At 27.7% G+C, this 24,041-nt stretch overlaps 4 protein-coding genes across 4 annotated transcripts; 2 read left to right on the plus strand and 2 right to left on the minus strand.

The window, feature by feature from the left end:
* Positions 1-1,929: 1,929 nt before the first annotated feature.
* Positions 1,930-2,202, plus strand: OCT59_013060 (uncharacterized protein; the record flags this gene model as incomplete). The annotated part of the gene is made up of 1 exon (XM_025322584.2): positions 1,930-2,202. The coding sequence occupies one exon, from the start codon at positions 1,930-1,932 to the stop codon at positions 2,200-2,202; it is 273 nt and encodes a 90-aa protein (XP_025165910.2).
* A 551-nt stretch (positions 2,203-2,753) lies between these two features.
* OCT59_013061 (uncharacterized protein) lies at positions 2,754-3,014 on the plus strand (the record flags this gene model as incomplete). The annotated part of the gene is made up of 1 exon (XM_066140574.1): positions 2,754-3,014. The coding sequence occupies one exon, from the start codon at positions 2,754-2,756 to the stop codon at positions 3,012-3,014; it is 261 nt and encodes an 86-aa protein (XP_066001450.1).
* A 10,571-nt stretch (positions 3,015-13,585) lies between these two features.
* On the minus strand, positions 13,586-13,825 carry OCT59_013062 (uncharacterized protein; the record flags this gene model as incomplete). The annotated part of the gene is made up of 1 exon (XM_066140575.1): positions 13,586-13,825. The coding sequence occupies one exon, from the start codon at positions 13,823-13,825 to the stop codon at positions 13,586-13,588; it is 240 nt and encodes a 79-aa protein (XP_066001451.1).
* Positions 13,826-19,627: 5,802 nt separating this feature from the next.
* Positions 19,628-20,311, minus strand: OCT59_013063 (uncharacterized protein; the record flags this gene model as incomplete). Its single annotated transcript, XM_066140576.1, has 1 exon — positions 19,628-20,311. One exon carries the CDS (start codon positions 20,309-20,311, stop codon positions 19,628-19,630), a length of 684 nt encoding a protein of 227 aa, XP_066001452.1.
* Between the last annotated feature and the right edge of the window lie 3,730 nt (positions 20,312-24,041).

Genomic DNA, 24,041 nt, shown 5'->3' on the forward strand with positions numbered 1-24,041 from the left:
AATCAATCGAATTGCAATAAGTTTCAAGTGGCACCAAGGAATCTGAAGGTAAATATAATATATTTACAAGCTAAATTTATGTAATAGCGTAATATTAACATATTAAATAATTTAGCTCGTAAGTTAATAGGTTAAATAATAATAGTATTACTTATTTATGTTATATTCCATATAACTAAATAATTCATTTAATGATTCATAATACTATAGTTAGTAAGTTATCAGCTGTTTCCTTTACTTTATTTTACATGATATTCAAATAATTAATTTTTGTATAAATAACTACTTAATAATTAATTATACTATAGATGATAAGTTACAATATTTAATAAATTATTATATTGATTTGTTTAACGCTAATATTTTATTTTTTTAAATGATTAAGCTGTAAGTGATATATTTCCATTTAATCGGATTATACTCTAGTAAGTTATAAGTTATTTACTAAATTTATTGTTGCATATTCACATAATATTTACATAATGTAAGTTAAAAGTAATCTATCATTACATATGAAATAATTTATTAATCGCACGTGCGATTTCATCGGCTACCCTTTGTCACCTGTGTCGCACCCTTGGTAATTTATTTTAGCTGGTAAATTACAAGCTATTTATTTCATTCTATTATTACATATTTATATAACATTTTTATATAATTGATAACTAAATTCTTTATTTAAAAATTATTTGATAATTTATTTTAGAACGTAAGTTATAAGTTATTTCTTTAATTTATTATTACATAATATTTACATATATTTAAACTAATTAAATTTTTTATTTAAAAAATTATTTGGTAATTTATTTTAGACCGTCGTAAGTAATATAGTTATTTATTTAATTCTAGTATTATATAATTTTAACTACTAATTAAATCCTTTATTTAAAAGATGAATTACTTAGTAATATAGCTCGTAAGGTTATTTTTGTGTATATATAATTATATATTATACAAAAACTAAGGTTATATTTTATTAAATCCTATTTAAGAGTAAGTATTGATATTAGTTTTTCTTTTAAAAAAAATCTTAAATTTTGATATAAATTTTAATATAAACTTAATTTATATATAGATTTGGAAAAAGTGGAAATGAAACTATGGATGAATTTATTTCTGAAAAACAATTAAAATGGATTCCTTATAATAAATTGAAAAATGTTGAATTTCTTAATGAAGGAAAATATAATACTATATACAAAGCTATTTAGTTAAATAATGATGGAGACAGGGAAGTAATTCTTCAATGCCACAATAATTTAAATGAAGATTTAAATGAATTTTTAAATGAAGTATGATAGTATAATACTTATTTTTTAATTTAAATTATAATTTATTTATACTAACACATTTATTATTTTTTTTTTATAGTGGGAATACCATGAAAGTTGTTTATATTCATATGATATTATTGATTTTTATGGATTTACAAAAGTTCCAAATACTTCGAATTATATGGTAGTAATGGATTATGCAAACAAAGGTAATTTGAGAGTAAATTTACCAAAAATTATCATAAATGATTGAAATCAAAAATTACAAATGTTATATGAAATTATTTCTGGGCTTAATAATATGCATAAAAAAAATCTTATTCATTGTAATCTTCATGATGGCAATATTTTAAATCATGGGGGTAGGTATGAAGGTAAAGTTTATATTAGTGATTTTAGACTATGTCAACCTGTAAGCTTATTTTTGAAAAAAAATGATATTCGTGGTGTTATACCATTTATGGCACCTTAAGTTTTAAAAGGCAATTCTTATACTCCGGCTAGTGATATTTATAGTTTTTCTATGATTATGTGGGAATTTACATCTGGAGTACCACCATTTAATAATAGAGCACATGATCTTCAACTTAGCTTAAGTATATGTAAAGGGGAACGTCCTGAAATTATTGAAAATACTCCCCAATGTTTAGATTTGATGAAAAAGTGTTGGAATGAAGATTCATTAAAAAGACCATCTTCTGATGAAGTTTTTGATATTATTGAAAAATGGATTATTCTTCCTAATGGAAAGAAAGCTGAAGATACTGATGATGAATTAAAATGCAATGTTATGGAATTTATAAATGCACCAATTGGGCATAATAATTTTGCTACTAAATCTCATTCACAAGCATATTATACAAATCGTTTACATAATTTTACTAGTAAAGAATTGAATGAAATTCTTGAAAGTGATCTTAGTTTGTAATTTGAATAATTCCTTTCTTTCAAATATCAAATATATATATATATATATATTTCTTTTTAGGTTTTTATTTTCTACGCACCTGCATAAATTGTAGGGTGCATATATTATATATAAAATTTTCGATTTTTGAATATTTTACGCACTGGTAAAAAAATTTAAATAAATTTTCTAAAAATAAAACAATGCATATGTATTTCTGTACGCATCCCTTCTATTACATAAAAAAATTATTTTTTCTATTAATTAAATTATATGCCGAAAAAGTATCAAAGATAAGCTCATACTATTAAAATACTATTAAATGCAAACAGGCGACCGAAGGGAGCCGGGCTCAAATCACTACTGTAATTCAAGCCGCTGCAGCGGCTTGAATTACAGTAGTGATTTGAGCCATTAAATTACAATGATGTTTTCCTTTTCTTTCCTTTTTGATTGATTATTATAAACTTCTTCACAAAAACATACAATTGTTTGTTTTCTTAATTTAGATTCTATTTTTTTCTGATCTTCCTTTGCGTATGCCAAAGCCCTGTTGATGAGCTTATTGCTTGATGTGGTTAAATGCAATCTTCCAGGTGAGAAAAGCCATCCCAACTTCCAATTTCAGAGTTTCATTGGAGGAACCACCATTATCTTCACCATCAGAGTCACTGTCATTAGGAATATTTTCAATAAAATCATTATCAAAAGCCTCATCGAAAATTTCATCATCGCTTGACATAAATTCGGAGTCACTCATTTTAGTTGTAATAAAATTTATAAGTGGGAGAAAGAGGTTGAGAGGAGAGACTAGAGAAGAAGAGGGGAGATAGGAAGAGAGGAAGAGAGGGGAAGAGGAAAGATGATAATCGTTGGGAAAAAAAGTATAATATAATTTAAACACGTGATCATGTGAAATAAAAAAGTCTAAATTTAGACGCGTATCAAAAAAAGCTGCGCATGAGACAATTATGATGTATTTATTAAATAATTTAAATACCCATGTATATCAGAATTACTATGCATGGGATGCAATTTATGCATCCCGCATAAAAGTCAAATTCCTTTTCTTTTTTTACTTTGTTTAGAATTATTTAAACACTAAGGCTAGAATAGTAAATATTTTACAAGTTTAATTTAAATAAATCTTTTTTTTTTGTAACTTATAAATTATTTTAATTTCATATATATTTAATATTGTTTATATGATGATTTATATTTAATAAATTTAATAATATATTGGATAACTTTTTATATGCAGATGATAGATGACATTAAAATAATTAGAATTTCATTAAGCTCAAAAATTTAAAAAATATTCTCATAAATAATGATATAAAAAACTGATATTTAAACCATAAGAGTTTATTATTATAACTTCAGATCACTGAATAAAAAATCAAATTAATATTTTTTTGTTTATTTGAATTAATAAATACCACTCTCCTATACTAAACATATGAGTAAAGAAAAATTTAATATTTTTTTTATATTAACCAATTAATTAATCAGTTATAATCAGTTAAGATTATTAATATCATTATTGAATCAACCTCTAATTTTTAGTACATAAATTTTATTTTCAGCAATATTAAAACTTACAGATTCAAATGTACACTAGTTACATGCATTACGATGATTGCACGTTTTTTTATTATTTTTTTGAAACTTTTTTTTTCCACCTTTCCACCTTGCGTGACCAATTGGAAAATTGACAAATTTATTTTATCTTTTTCATCTTTTTTATCTTACTGTTACCAAACTATGGTTTTAAATTATCGGAGTAATGATTTTACAATTATTAATTATTATATTTAATTATTTCATTTATTTAATTAGCAGATAAATCATTTTTTGTTCATACTTTTATTTTACTATGTAAGGCAAATTGGCAAATTTCAATGTAAATGTGAACTTAGTGTAATATGTAACTTAAATAATTGCTTTATAATATCAATATATTTTTCGCCAACTATAATACTGTTCAAAATAAAACTTTTTTATCGTGATAATTGATATAGGTCGTACCATCAATAGGATACACCTCTTTCGAAATCTCTTTCTTCACCCACAAATATTACGTGGTCATTATCATTTTTTGCAAATATAAAACCCGTACCAAGAAATCTGACTTTAAACCCTTCGCTACTAATTTCAGTTCCTCAAATGATCCACTTTTCATAGCTTGAAATTGTCTGCGGAAAAATTCTTTCTATACTAATAGGTTCGTCCCTACTTATTTTAACAGAGAAAGCGTTCACGATTGTATTACCTTTGATGAGATAGAATAAAGTACATAGCGCAAAGTGAAATTATTTGCAAAAAAATACTGTACTTATGTGAGAATTTCTCCTGTATCACACGAGACCTGTTGTGTGATCATATTTATTTGTATAGAACCCATACAAAAGTAAGCCTTGAACACATTCAGTTACGATCAGTTAACTCCTTATTTACTCTTTATTTATCACATATTTGCTAAGATAATTAAAAAATTCGAACAAATGGATGTACTTAAAGATCAAGTTTAATTCAAATCAATTGAAACTTTGCCAGTGAGTACGAACTCATTATTATTCTTAAATTAATATCTTTATCCTTTTAAAATCTTTCACAAGCAAAGCAATACTACTATAACTTATCGTTCTTCACAATTTCTTAGCGTTTTATTACGAGTTTGAGTCCGATATGTGTCTTTAAAAAAGGTAGATCGGTACTAATAAATTTTCTATTTGTTTTATTTGGTAACCGTTCCATAAGAGATCATTAGAAATTGTGAAACAAATAAAATATACTGTAAAGATTTTCTTTTTTATCTGCTTTATGTTTATATACAATATTAAAATTAACATTAAACATTCTTCCCAAAAGTTTGGTGAAGCCATTAACTTGCATTGCAAAGAAACCCGAAATACATCAGAACTAATTAAATAACAAATTGATAAAAATTTTAATCTAGTTGCAGATTTTAAATTACGATAAATATTATTTTGTACTGTACATTCAAAATATCAGCATTGATGGAAACTTATATGACTTTCCGGAGTTCTATCGATCCGTAATCAATATATATTTTTCCTTATCATGTAATAAAATATTGAAGAAACTGAAATTTTTATCTTGACTTCAATATTCGTCCTACTCCAATTCAGAAATTTCATAATGCAGATTTATCTCATATGTTCAGAGATAAGGAAAAAATGAATTGATATATGCCCTACAAAATTTACAAAATTTTTTAGTCACTATCACCTCATACCATATGAGGTTTACCACCCTGTTAATTATGCCTAAGCAGGGAACTTCAGGACACCTATGTGGCCATCATAGGATTTATGACAATCTCATATAGTATTCAATAACAACAACTAAGTAAGTGATTTGATGACATAGAAATATGTGTCATTTCCACGGGCACCACGGCCTGCCCTCCCATATGGATCGGCTTGGGGATCACCTATGTGGCCTCATTGTAGCTACGACTTGTGCACAAAGCAGCAGATGACTACATAGCCAGTAGCAAATGGTACGTACTACGAGCACATAAACCTCTATGTCAATCATAACAGTCCACCATCCGGAAGACTTTCTGCGATCCCTTCTCCGGTGAACACGTACTCGTCGTCCATCCGGCAAACTGTTATTTATACTTACCATTTAATGATATGACCTAGTCGTTTAGTGTTAGTTTGTCCTCTGTCACAAATAGATACCAAATTTGGCATTATCTTGATCTTAAATACCGTTTCAGTTGATCTGCCTAAAAAATTGAAAGAATCAAATGTGTGATAGACAGGAGAAAACATGTAAAAAAGAACCACAAAAGTGTCTAAACTGTCAGGAGTAGTTGGAGTGGTTTTTCACTTACAAAACAAGTTTCCAATAGCTAGTGAAACTCGTTACCCATATGTTGTCCAAAGGAAGTTCCACCAGTAAATACAGTTCTTGATGTTGATATATATTTTTTTCCGCCTAAATATTTATTTGCGCGTGAAAAAAAGTATTTACTTGCGCGTGAAAAAAAAGTATTTACTTACGCGTAAAAAAAAAGGTATTTATTTGCGCGTGAAAATATTTGCGAATTTACGCGTGAAAAAAAGTTATTTATTAGATATTTATTTGAAAAGAAAATATTTATAAAAAAGTATTTAGTTGTGTCTGAAGGAGGAGTGAAAGAGATGGGTGTATAAAAAAAAAAAGAAAGACTGTATAAATATTATTTTTTTGTTGTACAAGCTTTCATATAGGTATAAATGATATCAATACACAACATACACAACAATATATATTATAGCTTTTAATTACTTAATCATGACGTATTTACCTTCTTTTAGTATGATTCGTCAAAGTTTTTTAGATATAATTTGCAACTTTATCTATAGATAAAATTACAAAGATTAAACCAAGGAAGATTATATTAGTTAGTTGAGCCTTCGCAACATCCAGATTATTTTATATTAAAAAAATAGATAAAAGTCAACTACTTATAATGGTAATTTAATAGAGTTTAACTCCACTTAATGATAATAAGCTTTTAGAATCTCATCTTAGTATTGTACCAAATCGAGAAGGATATTATTTAACAAATATATGTTTAATATGCTATGATTATATTTGGAATGATCCATTTCGTAATGTTTGTATTTTGTAAGCATAATCATATAGCAAAAATTTAAAAATTTATCAAATAATCACAAATAAATAATTTATTATATCAACAAGTGAAAGCTGATTTAGTAAATTACGGTATTTCATAAGCATAGAGTATTTCTGGCAGAAAAGAAAAAATGAATTAATTAATTTACAATGGTGATATAGAAACAACATTTGAAGAGATCATAAAAATATTTGAAATTCAAGGTAAATTGCTTCTTAGTTATTTGTTAATACTATTATAAAAAGGTGAGCAATTTTCAAGTTAATAGAATACAATCAGATATTAATAATGATCCTTTTGCCAAATAATCATGGAACAACAAGCTTTGGAGTACCACCTAAACCTACAGAAAACCTTCAAGAATTCTTCAAGCAGTTCAACAAAATACTCAAGAAACAAGCTCATCTACATCTGAAAAATGAACTACAAAAAGAATAAGAAAAAATATTCAAACCGCTAAAGTATAATTTAATAATATTATTATTTATTTATCATAATTACTGCTATATTAATGAAATTTTATATTTATTTACTGTAACCAAAAAACAAAATATTAGTAAAAATCCTATCAAAATGAATTTTATTCTAATATGATAGATTTTCCCATGCAAGGATTGCAAAATCCTCTCACATTATCATCCTTTACTCCTCAATCTTTTACTTCTCAGTCTATTACCCCTCATTTTTACGCACACCCTACAGACTCTTTTACTAGTATTCATCCTTCACCTTCTAATTACGAATATACTTCTTATTCATTACCGTAAATTCACACTTTCGTATTCACATTTGCCTAATGGGAAAGAACAGCAGTTTGACGCTCCTTCAGATAACTATACGCTGTAAAATGTAGTTTTCGGTTGTTCATCCGTTAATACTGCATGAACTAATTTAGAAGAAAAACCCCCATTTTTTAAAAGAAAAATAATGATGATAGCATAACTGGCGAGAAAATATATAACATTTTTACTTACAAGAATCAGGTCATTCGGATTTTGTACAATGATCATATTCATCAAGTATAAACGTCTTAGTGCCTATTCTTATAAATACTACCTAGTAAAAAAAAAATAATATTTATTTATTTAAAAGAATTTATTGCATGTTGATTTAAATAAAATAAAACCTACAGGCTCATCATAATATGCACTAACGATCGAGGGGTCAAAACGGATAATAACTTGAACATCCAAAAAATAAATAATAAAATTTTTTTGAGACATTCTTTTTTAAAACAAGGAAATGGTTCGAAAGTATTGTAAATAATTTTAAATGGATGTGCATTATATATAGATAGTTCGTACTTTATTGACGGATGTACTTTGCTTTGTTTTATATTATCCATGTATTTTCATGTGTCAAACCAAAGATTATAATATTGAGCCGTACTATACAATTTTACAGATCTTTTTGGATATAATGATCAATAATTCTTCATGTAAATTAATACTATTATCTTATGCCTAGTTATCATAGTAATATGAATATATGAATAAATACAAATAAGAGTTTTTTAAAAATACTCATTGTTTAAATTCAGATAATTGGTATTCTTTTTAAAATGCCAGACAAGAAGTCAAGAACAATAAACGTAAATATTCAAATATAATATTATGTCAACTTAATGTACTAAAAAAATCAATAATAGTTAGATTCAAATAACTAATCTCTTTGCATAAAATCGTAAGTTTAACATTGTAATACTAAAATAATAATAAAATCAATCAATGATCGATCAATTTTAAACCAAATATCCTTTTTTTTGTTTGATCGAGCTACAAAATCAATTAAGGAATCGATTTCATGTGATCCTTGTGAGTAACTTTTTGAGAATACCTAACCAAATTTATCATACAAACACTTGTTATATTACAATGACGCAATGATCTCTGTGGTAGCTGCCAAATTGCAAATGATCCATGCACATGATCTGTGTGTTAATTATTATAGCTATTATTACCTATGAAAGTGTAGATACACAAACTCATATTAACTAAATTTACGTAAAAAATGTATAAAACAAATACACAAGCCTACAATAAATTACCAGATTTCTTTAAAAATGCTTGTTAATTCTCATATTGTAAAGTTTCTAACAAAATCACCCAATTTTTTTTTTATTTGAAAGCTAATTCATTATAGATTTTAAATTTTAAATAAATAAAGGATATTTTAAAGCATGAAAAAAAAATAGTCTACTTGTTAATTATGTCAACTTTTAGAATTATTTTGTATATTTATTTGCGTATAGATAACTTTTAGGATTTTAAACATATTACATTTTTAATTGCATTTTTAAAAACTACAGTTGGTTAACTTTCAAATAAGAAAAAAAGGTTGAGTGATTTCATTTGAAATTTATAAATTTTTATGTAATGTGAAAATTACTAAGGATTTTTAAAGAAATCCGGTAATTTATTGTAGGCTTGGGTGTAAGTATATTATATAATTAAACCCGGAAAATTTTTGGACGTCAACTAAAAAATTCTTGTTAAACTATTTTTGATAATTATATTTCGATCGTGAAATGCATTTCTTCAACAAAAAAAAGGGGGAATTATCTTATGTATTTTTTAATTTTATTATTTAATATCACAAACTATTAAGGTACTACATTTTGCTTACTTTTGCTATAATAGATTGCGTATTTTATTTATCATCAATATTATGATTATTAATTTAATTTCTCTAAATAGTTTGTTCTTATACATTACAAATTTTATTAACCATGTTACATTGATATTATAATCAAAGAAGATTCGGCAAAAATTTAAAATGAAACCTGTTTCTATAGAAAATGTCATTGAATTTGACATAGCTCAGTATATCTTACCATGCGGTATGGCCTCGCCATTGGACAAGCTTCAGCCCAAATTCCAAAGTACAGGTGCGCAATGTTAAAAAGTGTTGGGAAGAACTAAAGAAACTAAACTTGTATCCCTTTACAATGGTGCCGTTTTGAAGTATTTCTTTGTTTATCTAATGTTAGATGTTTTGCTAGTTGTTTTCAAGAGACCATTCATGATATTAGGCACATTTGTTTAATCAGTGAAAACAGTAATAAAAATTACAGAAGATTATTTCTTATTGTCATACTGCATATTTTATAACTTACAAAAAAAAAAAATTATATTATTATAAAGCTTACTATACATTTGAAAATGAAAGGAAATCAAAAAAGCTAAATTTCTCTATAAATTTTTTATGAAGTTTTCATAGGTTTAGGAGCAGATTAGTTAAATAGCATGTAATAACTTTAAGGTTGTATTTATGGGTATAGTAATTACTAGTAGGTAAACTTATTATAGAAGTGAATTAATTAAACGTAAATAAGAATTTAATGCGATCAAATCATTCCTATGAATTTAAAACTTATATGCATAAAACTTATGAAATTTTTCTAAAATCTGGTAAACCAATTATTATACTATATTATACCATTCCTTGTAAATAACTGAAATACTATACAATTTTGGGCATGATATAAAATTGAATACCGTGCCAAACTTTCTATCAATGAGCGTCAAATGATTAACAGAGATAATTAAAACACAAAGAATAATAGGTCGTTAATAATCGTCATTGAAATAGTTTTACGTGTAAATAACAAAAAATAAAAAAATATCAAATGAAGACCTCAATAAAATAATATATTAAATACATTGATGGAAAGATCAAATTTATTTACTTTAGACAGAAGATTTTATTATCAATAATTAGGATAATATTGATAATGTTTATAGAAATAAGAAATTCTTCATATTAGAAATAAAGTTAGGAATTTAAATATGATTCATATTTTATTCTATTATTATAATTATTTTTTTTTAGTAACAGTACATAAAATGAATAAAAAAAAAATACAAATAAGGAATACTAATAATAAGAAACTTTGCAGAAACCCGTGATTTGTTACCATGTAGTTAAGAAATCGCCATCAAATCACAACGATCTATTATCCAACATGTGACGATGTGGTACCAAACGATCTCGTGAAATTGACTATTGTAACACCTGAGCCCATAGAGAATTATGTTTGCCACCTCAGGTATTAACAAAATGACTCTTTATTAATAATATAACTAAATACAATAATATGCTTGGTTTAATAACATTAAATAACAAAATAAATAATTCATAACAAAATTCGTCCAATTTCTCTCCTTTTCCAAAAGTTGATCTTCACGCCCTTTTATGCTTGTTTTTGTGTAACTAAATTCATAATTTCGATTCATGGATTTAAATTATTAAAGTATTTCCATTATTTTAAAGTATTTCCATTATCTTAAAGTATTTCCATTATCTTAATTTTGTATCCATTTGATCATCATGAACTCCTGAATTATGATTTATAATATTAACGTAGTGATCAACAAATTAATCACTTGACACCTCAGATCACTTGATTTCATCCAATTTAGTATCTTTCGGATCTTCATTTATCCTTAAATCTCGTGACTAATAGTTTAAGGTCATCACGGACCAATTATCCTTGATTCTCATGACTAATAGTTTAACGACTTTTCGGTCCAATTAAAATAAAAATAAAAATAAGTTAAAATTTTATACACTAAGACTAAATGTAATACTGCGCCTCACAATTAATAAATTTACTAGATATACTACGGCATTACAACTATCCCCCGCATAAAAATTTAATGCCCACATTAAATTTATTCTAAGAATCGAACTCGTGTCTCGAAGTGGTAGGTGCGAATTATACCACTAAATCAAGCATGCATTGTCACTTGACTCAGCTGCGTTTTAAATATTCTTTTTTTTTTGCTGCGTCTACATCTGCGGTTTATCATGTGTTTGTTAAGTCTACGGTTTTCCTGTACCGGATTTCACTTCGGTCTTTCTTAGGAAATTTTCATTAGTTTTTCCTATTTTCGAAAATTATTTTTATGTCATGTGATTTTATTTCACATGATTATAAGTTATTTTTATTTTTCTAAGTCCATTGATGATAGTTATCATTTACTCATCGGTGTATGGTAAGTCTTTAATAATTCTCCATTTACAGGTATCTTCTTGATGACACCTTTAATATTTTTAATTCTATAAGCTCCATTCGGTAGTATTTCATGAATGTAAAATGGTCCCAACCATTTTGATTCTAATTTTCCCGATAGTTGTTGTGCTTTGGCTTTATCATAGAGTAGTATTTTATCTCCAATTCCAAAGGTGTGTTCTTTGATTATTTTTCTGTCATGATACTCTTTTTGTTTTGTTTGAGATTTCAGTATTTGTTCTTTGGCTTCATGTCGGATTTTTGGTAGTTCTTCTAATAATCCAACTATTCTATCACTTAGGTTAATTTCTTTGATATTTTCATACATTATTGTCCGTACATTTCTTCCGTATGTTAAATAAAATGGTCGAATTTTTGTTGAACTATGCTTTTTATTTCGGTAAGCAAATAATATGGGTGCTATCCTTTGGTCCCAATCATCTTTGGTTGATAATTTCGCTAATGCTTGACCTAATGTTCGGTTGAATCTTTCAACAAGTCCATTTGTCTCTGGATGATAACTTGTAGAAAAATTCCATTTAATTTTGAATTTTTCCATTAATTCTTTAATCATTTCATTATTGAAATGACTTCCTCTATCACTCAATATTTTCATTGGACATCCATGTCTACAAATGATGTCTTCATAAATAAATTTTGATACTTCTTTGGCAGTTGCTTCCTTTACTGCTTTGGCTTCTGGCCATTTTGTAAAATAATCCATTGCTACTATGATGTATTTATTACCATTTGTTGTCGTGTTCAATGGTCCAACAAAGTCAATCCCGATTTGATACCATGGTTCTACTACTTTAATTGGGTGTAATTCATTTTTCCCTTGTGGTTTTCCTCTTCTTTGACATTCATCGCATGTCCTTACATATCTTTCAACATCATTCAGCATATTTTCCCAATAATATTTATCTTTTAAATTATCATAAGTACTTTTGATTCCCATATGTGCCGATAATTCATGACTGTGAGCTAAATATAGTGCTCCCATCTTTTCAAAGTCTTCTATTATTCTGATGTTTTTACCATCTTTCTCAATATGCTTTTTACCATCAGTTACTCTGATGTTATCCTTAATCTCAACATTTTTAACCTCTATTGGTGGTTTATCTCCATCTAATTCTATTACTTTATTATATACTCTTTCCCAATCTGTGTCATTATTCGATATTTTAATATTAGCATATTTTTCTCCTTCGTAAATATCTTGACATTCTTTAAATGATTTCACCATCTCCATATATCTTTCTTCATCTAATAGTGGGTATGATGTTTTATGTCCTTGATCCTTTTTCGAATATTCTCTACCTTTGTAATTTTCCCAACATTTTTCATTTTCTAAAAATATCACTATTGATTCATCAATTATCCTTTTGTTCCTAAATACTTCCTTTTCTAATAGGTGGTTCTCATATCTTGTTATGTATCCTCTGTCGAATGATGGTGTTTGTTGATAAAAGTACTCACTATAGGGACTTTTATCTAATATTAACCAATCCTCATTATCATGTTCTTCCATTCTCCTGTTGATTTGTTCGACAACTTCCTTCCTGAATTCCCATTCTATACCTTTCTTTGGTATTTTATACTTATCATTGTCCTCTCTTCTCCTTTTAAAGGTGTTAAACCTCACACTTTGTCCTACTTTTTCAAATTCTTTTATAAGTTTATTTACAATGAATGTTTTTCCAGTACCATCAACTCCACATATGATTATTATTTTAGGTCCCATTTTTACATAATTCTGATAATTTTAGCTTGTTTACTTTACTTAATATCACCTCTATTTGTAATATTTCCTCTTGAGTTTCCAATATTAATGGTCTTTCTTCACTATCTTCAAAATTTTTGGCTTTGAATTTATAGTTATAATTTATCCTGTTTAATTCCTTTGTTATACCTTCTAAATTTTCGATTATATCCTTTATTTTATGATTTGTATTTCTTACCACTTGTTCCATTTTTATTTTTGAAAAGTGACTCTTTTACCCATCTATTTATATTATTCTTGATAAGGCATCTGCATTTTTATTTTCTTTTCCTGGTCTATGGGTTATTTCAAAATCATACTGTTCCAATTCCATGACCCATCTTGATCTCTTTCCTTTTGGTACTTTTGCAGTCATTAATCCCTTCAAAGCTGCATGGTCTGTTACTACCTCAAATTTTCTATTGATCAAGTATTTATGGAAATGTTGTATTCCCCATACAATTGCATAACATTCTTGTTCGGTTATTGGCCATCTTTGTTCTGTCCTGTTTAAACTTTTACTGGCATATTCTATTACATATTCTTGACCTTTATCATCTTTTTGAGCTAACACTGCCCCTAATCCTATTCCTGAAGCATCTGTAATTAATATAAATTTCCTTAACCAATCTGGTTGTCTTAACACCGGTTCTTCGGTTAATTTCCTTTTTAATATTTCTAATGCTTCATGTTGTTTGATGCCCCATTCAAACTTTTCATCTTTTCTCAATAAAGATGTTATTGGTTTTACTATTTTTGAAAAATCTTTAATAAATTTTCTATAATACGTACATAACCCTAATATTGACCTTACACCTTTTATATTTATAGGTGCTGTTAATTTTTGTATCTTTTCAACCTTTCCTGGACTTGGTTTTAATCCATTCTTACCAACTACATGTCCTAAAAATTCTATTTCTGTTTTCCCAAATATACATTTCTTTAACTTTAGTATTAAACTGGCTTCCTTTAATTTTTCTAACACTAACTTTATGTGTTTTAGGTGGTCTTCAAAATTTTCCGAATATATCATTATATCATCAATGTATACTATCACAAATTCATTTAGGTACTCCTTTAATACTTTATCCATTAACCTTTGAAAACTTGCAGGTGCATTTGTTAACCCAAATGGCATGACATTATATTCATATAATCCTGCTGAGCATATGAATGCTGTTTTCTCAATATCTTCCTCAGCCATTTCTATCTGATTAAACCCTGATGCTAAATCTAGACTGGTAAACCATTTTCCTGAACTTATCCTTTCTAATTGTTCATCAATCCTCGGTAATGGATATGCATCTGTTATTGTAACTTTATTTAATTTTCTATAGTCGATGCAAAATCTATAATTTCCTGACTTTTTCCCTGCTAAAGTCACTGGTGAAGACCATGGACTTCTAGATTCTCTAATTTTTCCCAATTTTAACATCTCGTCAACCTCTTTTCTGATGAATTTACCTTTTTCATCATTTTCTTTGTACCTCTTTTGGGCTATTGGTTCAGTACCCCCTTTTAATCTGATTTCATGTTTTACTAGGTTTGTCCTATTATATTTTTCACCATCGTACTCAAATATATCCTTATATTTTTCTACTAATACTTTTAATTTACCTTTTTGTTCATTGGTTTGGTCCCCTACTTTAAATTTTTCAGTAAATTTTTCATGGTCACTTTTGTGCTTCTTTATCGTCTCTTCAGTATCATTCTGACCAAGACTTATACTTTAAAATTTTCATCTTCCTGACCTTCATGGTCATCTTCATATATGTTATACAATTCATCCTGGTATAATTCTTCTAATATTTCCTCTTCATCAAATGTTTCTTCAAACCCTTTAATGGTCCTTTGTGTGTATTTTACTGGTATATCCATAGTTTCATCATTCATTCTAATTATTATTGTTTTATCTGTGTAATCTATATTCGCCTTAAACATATCTAATACTCCATTTCCTAACACAATTTCGTTTTTTCCTGAATCAATTACTTCAACCTTAATGGGTATTTCCTTATCCCCAAATTGTATGTATATTGTCGTGGTACCCCTAGATGCTAATTTATCCTCATTTATCATCACACATCTTACTGTACTTGGTTCCTCAATTTTTAGGTCCATTTCATCCATTATCTGACTAGTAATTACATTTACTGCTGCTCCTGTATCAAACATTACGTCCTTTAATTCTTGGTTTATTATTAATTTACCTCTTAATGCAGTTAAATGTTCTGCTTCAATGTTGTTCATTGATTCTTGTAGTCAATCTGTTTGTGGATACCTTCTCATACCATCATAATATATTTTTCTTTGTTCTGGGCTCATATCTATAATTTGTGAAAAAGTTGCATTTGCTCTGGTACTTTTCATATCCTCTAATACGTTATATTTTGGTATATTTCTTTGAAATGCGCTTGTCCTATGAATACCTTCAACACGTTCATTTTTACATTGTTTTGCATAGTGACCTCTTTGTCCACAATTTCCACATGTATTATTATTTCTCCTTGCTTCTTGTGCTTTCCTCAGACTTTCGTCAGTGAATCCTCTTTTTGGTAATGCTGCTGCCCTTTCCTCTTGGCTTGCATATTTATCATTCCTTCTTCGTGTTTGTTCTTGATCAATTTCCATATCTATATCTCGATTACTTGACCTATTTTTTATGTTACTTCTCGTTTGTCTTTCACCAATATAAAAATCTTGATCAACATGGTTAAATGTTACATCATTATCTTGATAATACGGGTCGTCATAACTATATCCTTGGTCATAATTATCCTGATAATCCTGACTATCATAATCATATTGGTCATATTGGTCATTATAATTATCATATTCCACTACATTGAATCCTCGATTATTGTTTTGGTGGTTTGGTGGTCTGTTATAGTTATTTGGTCTTCCATTATAGTTATTTGATCTTCTATTATAATTTTGATTATTTGGTCTTCCATAGTTTCTTTGACCATTATTTACCCTACATTCATTTGCATAATGTCCTGGTTGTTTACAATTATAACATGCTCGAGGTGGTGGTCCTTGTCTATTATTATTGTTTGGTGGTCTCTTTTGCCCTCCAAGTTGATTTACTAGTTTTACCTCTAATTTTTTAAACATGTCGGCAAGGTCATCCTCATAATTTTTCTCCAATGGTTTTTCAAATATATTCTTTGGTTTGTCATCTTGTATATCGATTCCTTTTCTTTGGGTACTAACTGATATACCACGTGTCTTTCTTATTAATTCATTAGTAGCTTCCTCTTCTCTTCTTGCTGTATTCACTGCATCATTTAAATTTGCTGGGTTTTGTCTTCTGACTTGATATCCCAATGTTGGTGTTAATCCTTCGATATAATTATCCACTTGTAATTCATCATCTAATGCATGGCCTCTGGTAGCTATCCTTAATATTTGTCTAAACCTTATCGTATATGCCTCAACATTTTCATTTACTCCTTGTGTTATTTTCCTTAATTCTAACATTTTCCTTTTTCTAACATCTTCCCTGGTAAATCTTTGTTTAATCCTATGTTTTAAATCATTATCATTATCGTTATCTTGCCAATTTACCAAATGACCATTGTTTGCTTCCTTCTTTTCATTATACCATTGTGCTGCTGCACCTTTCAAACAGGTAGCTGCCATTGCTGCTTGTCTAGCTCCATTTACTCCTGCTGCTTTTCCTATGGCAGTAAATGCTGTTTCAAATTGTCTTACCCAATCGTTTATGTCTTCTTCTTCCCTTCCATAAAATTGTGGCATACTAATTATTCCTCCAGCTACATTTCCTGCATCCTCAATTGCATTTGCTAATGGGTTGGCTGCGACTAATCCAGCCCAATTACCTCCTATATCATGTCCCGTTGCTGCTAGTAAAGCCGCTCTAAAATCTTCCCTTACTTCAGCTCTTGTTGCTCCCATAATTATTGGTACTATTGGTGGGATTGGTGGTATCGGTGGTGTTAAAGGTGTTTCAAATAAATTTTCTATATTATAATCAGATATTTCACTTTTATCCTCAGAATTTGATTCTGAACTTTCACTTGAGTCAAAACCAGGTCTATTTATAATGTTTTCTTCATAAGGTTCTTCAAAATTTTCATTGCTATCGGTATTATTTGGATTTAAAATTTCTCCATTTTTTTCAGATCCATCTGATTCTTTTTCAGATCCATCAGATTTTTCGTTATCAGATTCATTTCCACTACTTTCACTATCTTCAGTTCCAGCTTGCTGTTTTAGAAATTTATCTAATATCCATTTCAAATTTTTCTCCAAATCATTTTTATTTCCTTGGAATATTTCAATAAATTCTTGATCCAATATTTCTCCATCAGTATATCCCATACTGATTAACCTCAATAACTCTCCATCAGTTATTTCTACTCTAGTTTCATCACATATTTGTTTTAATCTTTTGACCCTGATATCAATTTCATTTTCGTCATTTTCACAATCCCTACACTTGGTTTTTCCTTCGTCAAATTTATTGTTTATCCATCTTATTCCACATTCATTACAAAATGTAGTATTTTCATTCATCCATTCGTATAATTTTATCTTTAATTCTTTATCATCTGAATCAATTTCTTGAAAATATTTTTCCATGAATTCCATCGTTAATATTATGCTATTGCTTATCCTTAACTCCTTTATTCTCCTTGTCTCTAAAATATCTAGTTCATATCCTAATTTTTCTAAATCATCTTTTAATTCTAATACCTCGGTTAACTCACACTTTCTACATTGTTGTGAATCTTCCATCATATCAGGTAATTTTTTGTTTCCACAATCCTTACATGTTAATGTTTCCCTTATTAACCATTCATTTATCTCATCTTTCAATTTTTCATCACTTAGTCCCATTAATTCGAAAAATGTACCTAAAAAGTCCTCTGTTAATATCAATTCTATCCTTATCCTTAGGTCCCACATTCTTTGTATATCTTTGTCGGTGAACCTTCCACCCATTTCTTCAATTTTTCTTTTTAATGATTCCACTGTCCATTCGACATCATCCTCTATTTTTATTTCATAATGTATACTACCATCACTGTCCTCTAATTCATAACTTTCAGGACTAGCACTCTCTGGGTCTTCAGGTTCCCTTGTAAATTGTTTGGTGTCAATAAATCTTTGTAACACTTTCTGTATCAATCTTTCCCATTCTTGTTGTTTTGATTCTTCCTTTCCTAATGAGTTTCTGTAAACAATTGTATTCGTTAAATCAATTACTTTTCTTATTTCTTTAGTTATGGTTTCTTCCATGTATAATAATTTCCTGAATGTTACTATCGTTTCTGGTGTCGCATGGATTACTTCCACCCCAAATTCTAATATTGAACCGTACCATTCCCAAAATTTTTGAAATCTGTTTTCAATATCCCAATCTTCCAAAATATATCCATGTTCCATTATTTCTGGACATCCAATTAACCGGTCAAATACTTCATTTTCCAAGTTTCCTTCAATACAATCCCTTACAATTACTACAATTATTATTCTCAATCCTTTTTCTTTCATTTTTGGTTGTTGTCTGTACCTTATTGATTCAATTATTCTATCTACTATATTCCTACATTTTCCTTTATGTATTGTATCCTCCCTTTCTCTATTGTCCATACTTAATAAATTCAATAATTCTTTATGTGTTACATTATTGTACATTAGTATTGTATCCTCGAATTTAAATAAAGCATCCCAAAATTTCTTGAATGCTGCTGATACTTCTCTTTCTATTGGGTTACATATTTCACATGCTAAACATTCCTCTGGTTCTATCACTCCTAGGTCATGTTCTTGTTTATGGTTTATATATTCAGCGTTCCAAACATGGTACCATTCCATTTTTAATAAAATTCTCTAAAAATTTTCACGTCTTTTACTTTTTATCCTTCTTTTATATTTTATTTGACCTATACTGGGCTTGCCTTTACCTCATTTGTTCATTACTGAGTATGGTAGTTTACAGGTTTGTACAAATAAATTTATATTTTTCCTTAAAATTCCCAACCTAAGGTTGGAGTGTGAATCCATATTTGATTTGTCCGATTATTTGTTGTATTTCCGGATTTGTCAATTTTATAATAGTCGTTACAAATGTTTCCTTTACTCTATATATCTTATCTTGACCAATTTCAGTAAAAAGTTTATATATTTTTATAGCTCCTTGCATCCTTTTCCTTAATGCTTCCTTTTTCTTTTGTTTTTCATCAGTACTTTCATTAACTATAAATTCCATCATTTCATCATATAATTCTTCTCTAGCTGTCTGGTCTGGCTTTGTTTGATTTATTCTTGCTTTAATTTCTCGTTCAAAAATTTGTCCAATATTGTACCATATTAAGATGTTTTTACCATTTGTATTTCCAAGACTGATGTATCTTTCTACTAATTTTTCAACATCATGAATTTCTACATTTTGTATTTCTGGTATCAATAGGTCTTCCACATTTACCGGTGTCAACAATTCATTTATAAATCTTTCCCCTTTATTCTCACTTTTGGTCCTTTTCACATGTTCTCTATTATCACAGGTCAAACATCTCTTTTTTTTTTTCTTGGGTAGTCTAACATCATAGATGGTCTTTAGACTGATGGCCTTATTATCTTCATTATAAATTTTTAATTTAATTCCTTTTCCTTTACACAAATATTTTTCTGAATCCTCTTTTGTTAAATTGATTTTGTATTCCATTTTATGGGTGAGAGATCGAATTCCTCACCTTTTTATAACTTTCCTTGAATATATTTGTCCAGCAAATATTATTTTTAATAAAAATTTTTAATCATGATTTTTCTTGGGTACCCTCACACAGAATTGTTTTTGAAAGTTCACACAGAACTATTCTCAATTGATCACACAGAATACCTCAATTGAGTTCACACAGAAAAAGCTCACACAGAACTATTCTCAATTGATCACACAGAAAACCTCAATTGAGTTCACACAGAATTACCCTACCATCGTATTTATAGTGTCGGTTTTTGGGTACACTTTTTATCCTTAACTTAACCTCAATTATTTATAAAAATTATTTTTAATCCTTAATTCATGGAACTTATTTACAATATTCTATTAAAACCCCTTCTAACTTGATTAGCCTCGCATTTCCCTTGATAATCAATTACTACCATACATATTTGGTTCATATGTATGAAAATTATTATAATAATAATTTTTCATTGACTTATCAGCCGGTGGTCAAGTTAGATCAAAAATTTTATTTTTAACATTATCTCTTTATACATTTATGGTCATACTCACCCAAATTAATACCTTTTACCTTGGTAACCATTATTTTCACGTATCCTTTAAAATATTTAACTTTATTTTATTAAAATTTAACGTTAATACACCTTAAATTCTTTTTTTAACCAAGACTTAGAACTTTTAATTTTATAATTCCTTAACTTCGTCGATCCTTTATTTGTAACTTCTAATGATCACGTGGGGGTGATCATTTTCTTTTCCCAGAGATCCTGTACTTATAACCTGTAGTGATCATGTGAGGATGATCACTTTTCCTTTCTCGGAGCATGCACCACTTGTAACACCTGAGCCCATAGAGAATTATGTTTGCCACCTCAGGTATTAACAAAATGACTCTTTATTAATAATATAACTAAATACAATAATATGCTTGGTTTAATAACATTAAATAACAAAATAAATAATTCATAACAAAATTCGTCCAATTTCTCTCCTTTTCCAAAAGTTGATCTTCACGCCCTTTTATGCTTGTTTTTGTGTAACTAAATTCATAATTTCGATTCATGGATTTAAATTATTAAAGTATTTCCATTATTTTAAAGTATTTCCATTATCTTAAAGTATTTCCATTATCTTAATTTTGTATCCATTTGATCATCATGAACTCCTGAATTATGATTTATAATATTAACGTAGTGATCAACAAATTAATCACTTGACACCTCAGATCACTTGATTTCATCCAATTTAGTATCTTTCGGATCTTCATTTATCCTTAAATCTCGTGACTAATAGTTTAAGGTCATCACGGACCAATTATCCTTGATTCTCATGACTAATAGTTTAACGACTTTTCGGTCCAATTAAAATAAAAATAAAAATAAGTTAAAATTTTATACACTAAGACTAAATGTAATACTGCGCCTCACAATTAATAAATTTACTAGATATACTACGGCATTACACTATAACATATCTTTACGAAGTTGTAAAATGCTATTAAATAGGTGGTAAATAGGTGGTGAATAGGTGGTAAATAGATGGTAATTGGCATCAAAATTTAGCCGAAAAAATCAATTCAAGATATTTTTTCGATGCATTAAATATTACTTGACGATGAATCACAATTTTAATTAATTAATTATTTTTTTTTTTAAATCAATTTAACTTTAATAAATTATTAAAAATATCATTTTGTAAAAATTAATAAGATATAAATAGACTAAACTTTTATAGACCTCAATACCCTATAAAAAATCTGTTATGTCTTGTATACGTTTGGTATACGTTTTTATAGATTTCGTATAATTAACTGATCTTTTTTAGCTAATAATTTTATCGTCATTCCGTATCATAACACGCGATCACGTGATTGTTTTTTTTTGTGATACGTTTTTTTTATACAGTATATGATTTTGATCTTCCTTTCTTTCCTTTATTTTTCTTATTTTGTCACTCCCTTTTTTTTTATTCCCCCTTTCTTTTTTTATTTTCTAGCTTCGTCGCCCCTTTAAAAAATATTTATTTCCCACTCGCACCCTTTTTTTTAAAGAAAAAATTTCTTCTTTCTTCCTTTCATTTGTCTCACCATTTATAAAAATATTTTTTTTCTAACTTTACTCATCGTCCTTTTCCTAACTTTGTTACCCTCCTTTTTTAAAAAAAATTTTTTTTTATTCCCCTTTTTTAGGCTTATTAATATTCTTTTATTTTATATTTATTCTTTTTTTTTGTCAGTTGATTCTTCTTTGTGAGTCAATTCTTCTTCATAGGTCAGTTCTTTTAACGTGAGTCAATTATTTTTATGTAGATTAATTCTTTTTCATGGGTCAATTCTTTTTCGTGGGTCAATTCTTTTTCGTAGGTGAATTCTTTTTCGTGGATTGTTTCTTTTCGTGGGCTGTTTCTTTTTCGTGGGTCAATTCTTTTCGTGGGTCAATTTTTTTTTGTGGGTCAATTCTTTTACTCTTACTCCAAACTTTAAAAATGCCAACTCTTGGAGATTTGAATGATCACAGGGGAAGTTTGGCTCCTAATTGACATTCTTATGTTTCTTTTTTTTTGTTTTTTAGGTTGTTAGATTCTAGAAGACTTGGATTAATCTAGACTTATAAGTAGTTAGGAGAAGTGGGTTTAACTACTAGAAAATTAAAGTTTCTTTTTGTTTAGTTTGCAATAGTTAGGAAAGAACTTTTCATAATATATTTGTATATTACTTTATTTTTATATTTAAATTAATTTTATAATATAACTAGCAATAAACTGTAGTTTAAGTGGTAAATTTTGTGACCAAATTAGTAATCATCATAAATTCAGTGTCCTAATCATGTGAATTCTATATGTAACAAACCAATTTCTAATAATAATTAGAATAATCAGAATAAACAATTGTTCGAATTGTTCAATAATATTACGTTGTATTATTTTAATTGATATTTTTTCTTAACTCATAATGATTAGCACAATAGTTTACCATAAATAGTTGACAATAGTTTCTAATGAATTGTTTTGTATTGCGTTATTATTAAAGAATTAAAAATGGATCCCTTAAAAGAAATAGATGAAAAATTCTAAAAATATTTTTGGTAAATTGATAATGTTACCTTTGAAACAGAAAGGTTTTAATTTTTTTTAATCGAAAAAATATATTAATCAAAATATATTTATATGAAAATATATATTTTTTTATTCAAATTTTTTTAATTGAAAGTTAAATTTTATATTATAGTGTAAATTTTAACTCCAAAAGTTAAGTTTTGCAGTGTAAATTTAGTAATTTAACTACTTTTTTTTTTTTACAGAAAGTAATTTAACTACACGGTTCACTACCTCCAAAAATTCGGCCAATTTAGGAAAAATTTGACCTAAATTAGTAATGATATGCAATTCAATCTGCATACGTCGATTTTATACTTTTTTATTCTATTGTTTAACAAAGTTTAAATAAGCTTCGCATCTTCACGTTTTTTTAGAAATAACTTTGACTTAAAAGTTTATCTTTATTCTTTAAAAGCAAAGTAGTTTTCTTTTATTAGGAACTACTTCATATTTCTATTAACTTCGAACAATATTACAACTTTATTCCTAATAAAATAACCGAAAGATACTGTCTTATCCTTAACGTTAATAAAAATCTTCTGATCCAATAATCTTCACATATTGTTCCGAATAAAATAAATTTTACATTTTTTTTTAAAAAAATTTTTTTTTTTTG

The sequence above is a fragment of the Rhizophagus irregularis genome, chromosome 20 (assembly GCF_026210795.1).
Source record: "Rhizophagus irregularis chromosome 20, complete sequence".
Taxonomy (NCBI): Eukaryota; Fungi; Glomeromycota; class Glomeromycetes; order Glomerales; family Glomeraceae; genus Rhizophagus; species Rhizophagus irregularis.